This window comes from Heterodontus francisci, chromosome 16 (assembly GCF_036365525.1).
Source record: "Heterodontus francisci isolate sHetFra1 chromosome 16, sHetFra1.hap1, whole genome shotgun sequence".
Taxonomy (NCBI): domain Eukaryota; kingdom Metazoa; phylum Chordata; class Chondrichthyes; order Heterodontiformes; family Heterodontidae; genus Heterodontus; species Heterodontus francisci.
Window position 1 is genome coordinate 58,448,535 of NC_090386.1, and position 13,393 is coordinate 58,461,927.

Below are 13,393 nucleotides of genomic sequence, written 5' to 3' on the forward strand. Positions count from 1 at the left end.
TCAGAAGCCAGCAGCTCTTTTGCTTGGCAGTGCCACCGGGGAGGTGGTGGCTGCTGCTGGAACGTCACCCACTGGAGGTCTAGGATTGTGAAGTGACCCAGGCCAAAGGTAAGTGATAGCTAGATGGGTTTTGTGGGGTGGAGGTCACCATAGGGAGGGGGGTGTAGGGGGGTTGGCAGCATGGACGGGGGTGGGGGTAGCTCTCAGTGGACCCCATTTCCTGATGCCGGGTCCCTCCATCAGACACTGAGTGCCTTTGAACAAGGGATTCTCTCCCCCACCCCCCTTCCCCCCCACCACCGCAAACCCTGGGAGACCACAAACAACTCCACATGGGTTTGCATGTTGTGCTCCCCGTGTGGCAACAGGCCCACCCATTGCTAGGTTAATACCAGTGGCAGTAGGAAGAGGCCATTAATTGGGCATTAATTGCCCCTTAAGGGCATCAATAGGTGGCGGGGTCTCCAACTGCCAACATCCGGCCTGATTAAATGCCTTCTCCACCTTCAAACCTGCCACAGTGGATAGCATAAAATACTGCCCTACATCTGCACTATTCAAATATCACAGACACATTCTCAAAACAGCTCACAAGGCTGTTACTAGCACACTCCTTTCCTTCTCACAGGAGGAAGTTGCACACAACATGAAGCAGCAGACGGCAGCCAGAGAAGCCAAAGGCCACCTGCACAACCTCTCCCCACTTAAGGAGAATGTGCTGGATGTGCGCAGACCATGGGAAGTAACAATGCTGGAGGTGACGTTGCACGGAGTTTCTTCAGACCTCATCATCTTTTCCCTTCTCATTTCTACCTCACCCTACACACTCTGCTTTTCAAACTGCAACAGTTTTCACCAGCCACACATCAGTCTTTATTCTCCCTTGGTGAAGGAATCCAGCTATAATAACGGGCTATAAAGGGTCACAGGAGGATACCGGGAAGACCAGAGCAGGGATCAAAGACACTCCTAGCAAGACAGATGTCGACCCAAATGGGAAGACCGTCGAGATAGTAAACCATCCAACAGACCTCCTAAGGGATCAGGAAAGAACGATACCGCCAAAAGGGAGGAGTGTCAATTCAGTCAAAATGGTTAAAGGTAGGACTAAAAGGAAAACTCAGAATTCTGAGGATCACACTTCTCAGGATTGAAAGACTGGCACCCAGCCAGGGCCTCCTGAATTCTCCTATGCCCTGGCAACCCAGCCCACCAATGAAAAAGTTGAGGTCCTGTTTGACACAGAAGCTGATTACACTGTAATGGAGCCCACAGTTATAAAAACTAAGTGGACAGATTTGGGTGCCCAATTTATCAATTTCTATTCAAGGGATTCACGCAATGTAAAGTGCAAATAACTGACTTCTACAAAATACCTATTATTGTGTACTTCACAACCACCCTAGAGGTAGTACTAGTACCAAAATTGGCCAGTTCTCTCATTATAGGACAACCAGACATAAAGCATTACCTTAAAATCACAACTAGACCTGTGAAAGCATCCACAGAGCAGGATGATAGGCAAAAACATATTCAGGCCCAACTAAATCAAACTTGTCTAGAGGGGCGGAGACAAAGACCTCCTAGAACAAATCCTTAAATACAACCCTCACTTTCAATGTCATCCAAATCAATGTGGCAAGGTAGCTACTGAGCCGCATTCACTTGATGCAGGCTGGAACAAATCCAAAAACAGTGGCCTATCCAGGATGACAAAGGGAAATTGCATCTTCTCAAAACCATTAAAGATTTATAGGAACAATATATCCTAATAAAATGCATTCTAGAACTAATTCGCCCTTGTTTGACATGGCCAAACCTGATGGCTGATAGCGACTATTGTAAAAGAGGATACAACCAGGACCTAGTTTTCTGGGCACAAACAGGATTTACCAATCATAAGGGTAAACCCATAAAACATAAATCATTGTGGGAGGACATTCTCCGTTTGAGGACAGAAAACCAAAACTGTCAAGTGATTCATGTGCATGGGCATACCATTGTTACAGCATACTCGAAGGGCAACAGTCTTGTAGATGAACAGGCGAAAGATTTGGTCTACATGACACCCCTTCAAGGGGGGGCCTGCCAAAGTTAGTGTTATCACTAGGGCAGAAAGGGCAGCTAATCAGGATGAGGAACTGATTCAGCTATTAGACCCAGCAAAAGAGAATCCACCAGGATATCCATCAAAGTACTTTTACTCAAAGACCCACTACTGTTATTGTACTGGTTAAGTTGCTCAAGGGAATCCGAGAAACTCCAGAGTCACAAATGAGAACAGCATGTAAAAGAAACTCACAAGCATATAGGTCAGGCACATTGTGGTGCCAGAACAACATTCTGCAAATTGACTCCTATATACTGGTGGCCAGATATGCTTAAAGTATGTAAAATGTACGTAGCTAATTGTCAGCCATGCAATTTAACTAATAAGTCATCGCTTATTAAACCACCATCATTGGCTCCTGTCAAGTCTACTCAATGAATGTAGAAAGTCTTCATTGATTTCAGTGTACCACTTCCCCATCATTGGGATATAAACATGTTCTTGTTTGTGTTCATGGATGCACCTCCTTCTGCTGGCTAGTCTCCACAAAAACTGTTTTGGAAAACGTACTCATCAATGCTATTACTGACATCATTACAGTAGCTGGCGCACCCAAAATCCTACACTCCGATCAAGGTGGAGCCTTTGTTTCCAAGGTCTTCAAAGATTTTTGTAAGCAAAGTGGGAATTGGGATTTGAGCACAACACACCACGTCATCTGCAATCGGCGGGACTGGTGGAACATAAAAACCAGGAAGTAAAAAAGCTCTTGGTCAAACTGTTCAGAATTCGGGGAAGTGGACCACCATCATACCAGCAGTGCAACTACTATTTAATAATATGCCTTCATCTGCATCAGGGACTGTGTTCCCTAAAACTCCATATTATTTAATGTATGGGGTTGATATGCATACACTACTTACCCATGGTTCTTTTATTCTGTCTCACTTTCTGATTCCTTGACCCATCAGCAACAGTTAGATTTAAAACAAGAAATAACAGATGAGATTCATAAGACTAATCAGAGGATAAGGGAGAAGAATAGGCAAAAACAGTTAACCAACAGGGGAGTGGGTTCAGGAAAGGAGGTGCAGACTGTTATGAGTGCTTCTATTTTTTTGTAAAATATGGTTTAAGGACTTATAGTTGAATTATGGATATTGATTCATCTGGAAGCTTTAAGAGATGCTGAACTTGGTGTTTTTTTTAAAAAAGGTCACCAGAAGGATTCCTGGACTTGGTTTGTAAACAAGCCCTTACTGGAAGGCACCTGTTTTCAGATAAAATACCAGCAGGGAGTTTGTTATTTTGACTTGGGGAGATGTTTACTCAGAAGTGACAGGTCAAGATTTATAGAGGTCAGGAGGCTTGACTTCTGGAATGTTTTTGGTTTCAGTTTGAATTGTCACAAAAGATAGTTCTTTTTGCCTGTCAAGAAAACCTAGTTTATCGCTTTTTCTCCCTTTGAAAGAAACCCTGCGTGTCAGTGTGTCAGTCTCTTCTTTACTCCTGTATTTGAAGCAACCTTATGTATCGAATGTGTGGGAACTGAAATCCCCTGTTGCCGCATTTCTGCTGTAATGCATATCTGAAGCCTCTGTAGCTGCATTTCTTGGAAGTCCTACCCAAACTGATCTTCAACATTGTCTGGAAAGAACTGTTCTGGGAAGATCCCAGTGACAGCTGTCTCTATGCATTTGGGATGCCAGAATAAAACAAAGGACATCTTCCCATATTTTCTCTTTCTTCTTCAAGAATTAGTAGAAACAAGTATGTTTTGTCTGTTTTTTTTTGCAATAGAGTTCCCTTTATTTTTCTGGTTAACATGTGTATGTGTGTATGAGTGTGAGTGTAAGGGGCAACGGTAAAAGGGGAACTGTTATACTTCAATCTGTGTGTTTATGCTTTGCTTCATTACTGGTTAAGACTTGTTTTATAATAAACTGAAAATTTTGTTCTTTATTAAAGAAACCTGGTTGGTGTGTTTTATTCTGGGATAAAAATAGAGTCTATGATTGACTGTATCGGTAAGAGGGAAAAAAAATTAAATATAATTTGTGACCTGTGCAGAATTGGAACTAGAATAAGCAGTGCACTCCTCCTGCCTCAGTTGTAACAAGACCAAGCCCTGGTTTGAGGCCTAAGTGGAAGAAACCTGTTCAAATACTTTCAGTTATTAATGAAAGAACTTTAAAAATATTCGCTAATCAGCCAAACAGTGAGAAAACTCTTATAACTGCCTCCGTACACAATCTGAAGAGGTGTTCTGAGGGATACAAAAATGGAGGAACAGTACAAGGTCCAGTCGTACACTATCTTCTGAGACCCAGCTTGGAGCACGAGACCGGAAGAGCAGGTAATCGAACAACTGAACCAACTTCTCCTCCTCCACACAGTATTTGGCAACGCTTCACAAGAAACCACAATCGACACAAGTAGTGATGGACAAGTCACAACAACGAAGGACTGTAACACTCCAGAGAAAAGGCACATCACCCAGTGCTCCGGCAGGGCCCAACAAAAAGGACCAGGAAAACCAAAGTCTCCTGATGATGGGAGATGCTGTTGTTTTACTTCAGTCTTAATTGTCCTTCCAATTGTTATATTGATGACTATCCTATTGATAAATAATGGCACTCAGTTGAATGTCTTGCTTGTGGACATCACCTAATTATGATCACCTACCCTTGCTATTCACACTCATGCTGGTTAAGAGGGACTGTAAAGGAATCAGGCTATAATAAGGGGTTAAAGGTGAAAAGAGTTATTTTCCTATGAATTAGGGAATAAAAAAATTAAAACCAGGATTGATTTGCCTGGGAGGTTAAAATAAAAAGGTTTCATAAGCATGTCCCTGTAGTCAAGAACCCTAACACCCTGTGGTCAAGGACACAGCATAATTATGTCCTAAAAATACACTGGCAAGCTCTGAAAAACAGGAACTCACTTCTGAAAAGTATTTACTTCAGTAAGATACTGACAATACCAGTCTTATAAATAATCATCGTAACTTAACACAACCCAACAATGGATGACATTACTTTCTAAGGATACAGTTAACTTACCTGTCAACTAAATCCGGGAAACTGAGTTATAATCTTAAAACATTATTGTGTAGTTAGGAAGTGCAGCATTAAGTGTAACCTTCACTATCCATTAGCTTCACAGGTTTTGACCAATATCTGAGCTCACAGCTTCTTGCTAACTTAGCTTTTCATTAGAAATTAAATAATGTGGATTTCAACTAGAAATTGCCAGTTATATAGCCTTATTTGGGAAATAGAAGGGGACGAATCTACTTGCAAGAGAGCAACACCCCCATATGTTAAAAAAAACTAGTTATGCAGCTTAGAAACAATATAAATATTGGAACCACACAGTGGATCTTTAAAATCATTGGATTCATTCCAGCCTTTCGTACGGTAAAGGTACCAGCTACCCAGTACAGCGACGATAGTTCTCCCTTTAATTGGCATAGAGGTATCTGTAGCTTTCTACTTGGGGATTTAAGGTAAATGCTGCTTTAAATATTGATGGCTATCTTACATCTTTTACTGTAACACTATTTAGACTTAAAACTTGGATTCTGTACTAGAAATAAGTTTATACTTTCTATTCCTAGAACTCTTTATGTTGCACTTGTTTTATCCATCAAAGTGTGAATTGCATGTTCGGTTCTTTAATAAACTTTTATGTAATTTAGAAAATATATCGTCTCATATAGTCTTCTGTATCTCAACTCAAGAAACCATCTCTGTACACTCTTTAGTGGGGAGGTATATTATTGAGGAGAGATGCCCAGACCCTTATAGGGCGGCACAGTAGCGCAGTGGTTAGCACCGCAGCCTCACAGCTCCAGGGACCCGGGTTCAATTCTGGGTACTGCCTGTGCGGAGTTTGCAAGTTCTCCCTGTGACCGCGTGGGTTTTCGCCAGGTGCTCCGGTTTCGTCCCACTGCCAAAGACTTGCAGGTGGTAGGTAAATTGGCCATTGTAAATTGCCCCTAGTGTAGGTAGGTGGTAGGGAATTTGGGATTACTGTAGGGTTAGTATAAATGGGTGGTTCTTGGTCGGCACAGACTCGGTGGGCAAAAGGGCCTGTTTCAGTGCTGTATCTCTAAATAAATAAAAATAAAAAAAAATCCGGGTTGTTATAATCTGACTAAAACTTGTTAAATAGGCAATGAAGGTGGTTACATCTTCAGCTGATTCCTTTCCTTCGGGGAGAGTTAGATCAATTCTTCAGACTCATTCAAGTGTCTGTGAGATCTGTCTCTCTCAACCTTAAGTAACAGAGATCATCTGGGGAGTACGTCTGATCCAGGATGGTCCCAGAAAGGGGCTAGGATTATAATCCACTTCATCTTCATGCTAAACACTAGCCCTTGTCCATCTCTTTCAATTCAAATGCTAAAAATTTCAAGGCTCCTGTGAAGGCCAGGCTTCCTGAAGATGCAGTATCCCAAATTCACCCACAAGGTTGACAATCCAGTACAGTACTGAAGGAGTGCTGCTGTCACAGGTGCCATCTTTCAGGTAACATGTTAAACCGAGGCCCCAGCTGCCTGCTCTGGTGGATGTAAAAGATCCCACGTACTATTTTGAAGGAGACTGGGAATGTTATCCTGGTGTCCTAGCCAATATTTATCCTTCAATCAACATCACAAAAACAGATTATCTGATCATTATCACATTGCTGTCTGTTGGAGTTTGCTATGCGCAAAATCGGTTGCCGCATTTCCTGCATTATAACAGTGACAACACTTCAAAAGTACTTCATTGACTGCAAAGGGTTTTGAAGCATCCGCTGGTCGTGAAAAGTGCTATATAAATACAAGTCCTTCATTTTCTTTTCTTTCACCAGCTCCAGCTCAGAGACTGACATCACTTGCACTTGGAGGGATTGTGGGAAATGAGTATTCATATGGTGAACTACCAGGCATTAGTGTGTGGGAACTAGGGCAGGGGCATAGGATGCCAAAGGTACCAGCTCACTGAATGGCGAGATCCCATAATAGGCCTGCTGTGGAGGGTTCAGATGCTGTCCACAAGGACCCAGGCTACCCAAGAAAACCGACAGGCATACACTGGGAAATACTTGGTGCACTGGGTAAACTGTCAGCAAACTTGCATAAACTGACAGAGAGCATGGAGGAGTCCAGCTCCAGCTTGAGTCAAGGCTTCATGCAGAGTATGAAGGCCATTCTTTTGAGTGAAAAGAATGGAGTGAATTGTCAGTTCCATAGGCCTGGGAGTGGGGCCCACCAGGATGGAGCCTCACACTGCTGCCATGAAAGCTCAGATAATTGTCATCTTGGCTTTGGGGGACACCATTGACAGAGCTTCCAGAGCATTATATTATTCCTGCACTCTGTTCTCAAGCAAGGTTGTAGGAGTGCTGAAGTGCACCCATGGCTTCAGTGCAATGGCATGATATCTGTTGTCCTTTCTCACGATGACAACATGTCTACTCCGCACCACTCACTCTGCCAGTGATCCTGTCAGTGTCAAACAGCCAGCTGGGTTAGACAGTTACATGCCGAGATGCTGCAGTCTGTAGCTGAGCCCTCAAGGCCCAGGGCTGGTCAAGGTCCCTTACCATGGTCATCTGAAGTATCCTTAGTGAAAGCTCAGCAGTTTTCCACCTCCCAAGCTGTAACCAGTGGGGATAAATCTCGTGGGAGCACACAAGATACTTGGGGGTGGCATATGAGGGATTCTTAATTACATCAGTTAACAATTATTCAAATCTGAAGTGAGTCTTTGAAGTAAGGTTTGTTTTCTGGATTTGGTAGTGTTGTTCAGCAGCCCAGGTTATGAAACTGAAGGAAGGTATCGGATGGAGGTAGTAAGGACGATGGTGATAAGGGTTGCAGGACTGATGCTATATTCTGGATGAGAGGCATGTTCTCTCTATTGAGAGCTTTGGCAGCTAGGGGCACTGGTGCTTGATGCTGCTCCTGTTCTTCCTTCTCTTTGTGCTGCTTTTCCTCCTTCTCCTCCACTTCTTGCTGCCCAGGTGGGGGTAAGGGCTGGTCCCTTAGTTCAGCAAAGTTCTGCAGCCTGCAGCACATGACCACAAATCTGGAAACACAGCCATAGTCAGTACGCCAACGTGCTGCTCAATTATATTTCTGGTGGTGGAATGGCTCTCATTGTAGGCACGCTCTGGGCCTGTACCCAGGTCCTTGACAGGAGTCACGAGCCTCATCTACATAAACGATTCCCATGCTGCTGAAAAGGCTGACAGCTAGAAAGTGCAGATCAAAGGCAAAGGTAGGAGAAATTATCTCCCAAGTATTGGAAATCACCTCCAAAGCAGTGAAAGTACACTCTCAGAACAAGTTCTCTGTGCTAATTCCTTTCACTTTGGCAAAGAAGCACCTGTCATATCTTAACATTTAAAAGCTTCTTAACCTGTCAATTGTTCAACCCTGTCCATTCCCACTATCCTCTCACTTTGTTTTGCCTGGTGAGTTCCAGTAAGTGAAGGAAACGCAGGCGCTAACAGTTAAAGACAGAATCCAGGGTTAAAACTTCACTCAATTGCCTTTGAACATATTTAAGTCTCAGACCTGCCTGTCCCACTGGGGTTTCCTGCATGCTAATGATCGGGCTCCAGTTAAAGGCAGGTTCCTGCCGGCATTTTTCATTCTTTTAACCTGCCACACACACAGCCAGCTGTTCACCCTAGTAGGTTAAAAATTTTCCCCACAGTGACTACAGAGAAGTATTCTGTGCAATAAGTAACATAGTTGCCATCCACCTTTATGAAGGAAGTGAAACATACACCATTACCTTGACTTTTTACGATGGTACACACAGTTACCCCTGTAATTCCTCCTGCATTGAGCAGCTTGTTTATCTCTAACACCTGTGCATTGTAGGGTGTCAAAACTGCAATCTCTTCTGGTTTGATTTTGGCAAAGATTAATTGCTTCACAATGTACACCTATATATCAGGTAGAAAAACAGATATTGTGAATACATTAACTTTCAACTCACGAATTGACTTACCACAACTCATTCACTCATTACCAGATCCAGCCCTATTATTAAGTGTGTGCCTTTAACCACAGATTATTACTGATGGTAACTGATGGAGCACAATTCACTCTCCTTATAGAATTATAAGGCATGGTACTAGCCACATTTCTCCTTATATTACTTAATGATTTGTTCATAAATAAAGCACATGCTTAACTTTCACAAGTTTGTTCCTAACAACTCTGATATTATGAGCGTGAATTGTATTTTAATCAAAAGTCAATGAATGTGTTTTTCAGTTCTTAATGAGTCCTTTTCAGCAAGTGGTTAGAAGTTGCAATCCTGCATGCCTTTGGTGACCCTTGGGATTCATTCCTGCACATACTAGGACAGGAATTAGGGTTGCTAAGTATAATCAGAACTGTACCCAGAATAGGAAAAAAATACGTGATGGCTTTTTCTCTGTTAAAAAACTAGCTTTTTGAAAAGATAATTGCTGACATCCTGCAATATGCATACAACCCTGGAACAACTGTTTACATTTTTACAGTTCTGCTGCTACAACTAACAGATGCTGATGTCAGAAGAGTTGATGAAAATTATAACAAAGAGATAGAAGGCTGCATCCTGGGGAAGTGCTATGTGATAAACAGTTTATATAACATGCCTGAAGAAAGCAATGTCCTCACTGACACCAAGAATTGTGAACAGCAAAGACAAAACCAAAATGGAATTCAGCCAATGTGGTAGTAAACAAATATCTTACATTTTTTGAATAAAGTATACAATGCAACATGCTACTGATAAAACTTCTGCTGCATTTGCAAAAACAACCACTTCTGAAATCCCAAATCCTGGCATTTTTCAGCTGCAATTTTTCAAGAGCAGTGAATTGCCCAGGATCTGATAATCCTTGAAACAAAGATTGCAATATTCCTAAATAACAAGGTGATGCATTTGCTGACTAATTTTCTTGTTTCGCCAATTAGATCACTGGATAATGTAATATCAATTCCACTGCTCTCTTGGCCTACCTCTCAAAACTTTGCCCTCCACAAGCTTTGGTTCAGTCAAACGTCTGCTACCCCTCTCCTATCCCTCACAAAGTCCCACATGTCCATCACTCCTGTCCTTGCCCAACACCTCAAATTTCAAATTCTCATCCTGAGGTTAAAATGACTTTGTGGCTTCCTCCCTCCTATTCTGTAACCTTTTCCAACTCTACAACCTCCATCACAAACTCTCTGTTCTTCTAATTCTGACCTCTTGTGCACCTCCCTGTTCTTTGCCTTACCTTTGCAGGCCTTGCCTTCTGCACTCTACCTATGTACCTCCATCTTCACCTCCTCCTTTAAGATTCTCCTTAATATTCACCTCTTTGATCAAGCGTTTGGACGCCCCAGCTAACTTCTTTTGGCTTGGTATCCATTTTTCACATCCACCTTCATGAAATGCTTTTAAATGTTTTTCCATATCAAAATCTTGTTGGTAGGTTGCTTTATTCACCATCTAGTTTGCAAGATCTGGGAATTTGACAAATTGTAAAACTATGGCTGGAATTTAATGTAGTCCCCTGAGGCGGGGTCGAAGGCAGGGGGCCACAGAGAATTGCGACAGATGGTGGGGTGGGGAGGACAGGCAGGGAGACGGAGGGCCCATTGTCTCCCCAACACAGTCTTCCCGGGGACAGGATATGCCGATGAAGGCCTTTCTGACCAGAGCCCAAATGAGGCCCTTAAAGTGGCTTATTAATGAACAATTAAGGGCCTCTTCCTGCTGTCGCTCGGATCTTACCAGCGGCAGAGGGGTGCTTCCGCCATGCAGGGAGGATGCCTTGTAACACGAGGCACCCTCCCTACTGGTTGAGGGAAAGGGTCCCTCCTTAAAGGGCGATCTGTGGCCCACAGAGGAACCCCATCATGAACAAGTTTTAGCCCCTGGGTCCCTTCCCACTGGGCTGCACGACCACCTCCACCACCCCACCTCACTGGGGCCTTCCGGACTTTCCCCCGCCTTTTTGGCCTGGCACTGAGAGCCACGCCTCCAACACAAAATCCAGCCCTATATGTTGGTTCAGAACAGTGGTTAAATACTGAAGCAAAAGTGTTTTTTTTGTGTAGAAAGCCACTTTTACCTTAGAACCATAAAGGAGTTCCAAAGTGTTGCAAAATACTTTAACCATAGGTTAACTTGTGAAACTATGTTATCTCTGGTAAGAAGCAGCTTATGTATCTTAAGGAAGAATGTTAAAGAGTTTTCTTTGCTTATAATAAGGTTCTATTATAAATAAAAATACATTAATAGCTGTAATATAAACAGTATTTTATATGGAAAAACAAAAATATGAAGAATATTTGATCAATGGACAAACCTAAACAAAATCTCTTGTGGGTTTTCAGGCTAAGCCTCTGAACTCCCCAACTGCTACATGTTTTATTTATTTTTATTTAGAGATACTGCACTGAAACAGGCCCTTCGGCCCACCAACAACCACCCATTTATACTAACCCTACAGTAATCCCATATTCCCTATCACCTACCTACACTAGGGGCAATTTACAACAGCCAATTTACCTATCACCTGCAAGTCTTTGGATGTGGGAAGAAACCGGAGCACCTGGCGAAAACCCACACAGACACAGGGAGAACTTGCAAACTCTGCACAGGCAGTACCCAGAATCGAACCCAGGTCCCTGGAACTGTGAGGCTGCAGTGCTAACCACTGCGCCACTGTGCCGCCCATTACTATTTGATTCTCTTTGCAATATAATTATGAGTCACTACTCACAGTTCTTTCAGCCTCCAACTTGTTTGCTCTTGAATTCTCATTTCCCTCCTCAGTTGAAACCATCAGACTAATTTCATTTCCCACCATATATCCAAAGATTATTGGGCAACTGTTCTTTCCACGGTGACAGAAGATGCTTGGAGGGCGACATGAAATCATAGTATCGGTTTTCAGCTTCCCTTTATAAAACTTCTCAGAGGGAAACTGGCAAATTTCTTTGTGCTGAAATAATAAACTTTAATTTTAGCATTTTACAAGTAATGAGATGCTTTACACAGAAGTTCACACTCAGTAATCAAAAAGGCCAATTCTACCTACTTCTTCAGACACACCATATACAAATTGCCCTTTACAAAATTCCTCCTGTTCGTAATTACCTGTTTTGTACTCACCCTGATTTTTTTCATTACAATTCTCAATAGGAGGAACATTATCTCTGAGAAAAATAACCATGGACCAATTTTTCAAGTCGAGAATTTTCCCTGAACCGCCAACATCTATTATATATTAAAATTACTGGGTGGATTGTAGAATTCCAGGCACTACCTGTTAGCTGTAGGTGATGTTGTGGCAGATATTTTACAGTATAGAAAATCACCTTCCCAAAAAGCACCTTCTACTCTATACACAATCATAACCACTGCTCCCATTTGTTTTTGGGCAGCCGGTGTTAGTAATGGTTCAGTTGCTGTCATTTATGCCCCTCAAGAACCATCTCTTTACGTTGATCCATTACTATCCATTTTTCCATGCACTATCATCCCTTTTGCCATTTAATCTCTCCTATCTTCCACCCCATCACAGACTTTTGTCCTTTCCTTCCCCACATCCCAACCCCCGCCACTTTCCCTGGCTCTATACTTGCTTAAAGACATCTTTAACTTTTTCCAATTCTGATGAAAGGTATCAACCTGGAATGTTTACTCTGCTTTTCGATCCACAAATACTGCCTGTCCAGCATTTTCTGTTTTTATTTCCAGCATCTGCAGTATTTTGCTTTAGCTTCCACTCTACTACTGTTGCTGATTCAAGTGTGCCTGTATTTCTGCTGTGTCAGGTGGCTCAGCAACCTTTGGTACCACAATATAGGTATGCAACAGGTTTGAAACAGAATTCTATGGGGGTTAAATAACGACTGAAAATGGACATAGGGTTGGGATGCACAATTAACCTGCATCCATTGAATGTAATGCAGGAAGGAAACCAACTTGCTCATTTTCATAATTTCGGCCTGCAGCCTGTGCTCCCCATGCTGTTTATTGGCTGCACACATCAGCAGGGGGCCCAATAGCATGAGTGCTGAGCACCACTTAAAATTAGCCTGCACCTCTTAAAGGGCTACTGGTTGTGTTAGATAACCTTGTTAACTGTCAGATGGTTGAACCAGGAGAGAGTGGAGTTCATCAGAATGTGTACAATACCTCATTAACAGTTAGTAGCCTTTGATGGCCTTAATTTCATCAACTGTTATCAACTTATCAATTGCATGCATTGATAGTTGATTAGAGGGAAGTCACATCTAATTCCAGGCAAACAAGGACATCGTGGTTTCTGTAAGAGAATGACTGG

The 13,393-nt window shown here is 42.5% G+C and overlaps 1 protein-coding gene across 4 annotated transcripts in view; it reads right to left on the reverse strand.

The window, feature by feature from the left end:
• Nucleotides 1–13,393, reverse strand: part of helz2a (helicase with zinc finger 2a) — a 163,866-nt gene that overhangs the window by 19,977 nt on the left and 130,496 nt on the right. For all 4 annotated transcript variants that reach the window (XM_068048217.1, XM_068048215.1, XM_068048216.1 and 1 more), the window contains exons 17-18: nucleotides 11,825–12,046; nucleotides 8,848–9,001 (exon numbers count right to left, since the gene is read on the reverse strand). In XM_068048217.1, coding sequence (XP_067904318.1) covers nucleotides 8,848–9,001; nucleotides 11,825–12,046 — 376 coding nt within the window. The remainder of the gene's footprint in view (nucleotides 1–8,847; nucleotides 9,002–11,824; nucleotides 12,047–13,393) is intronic.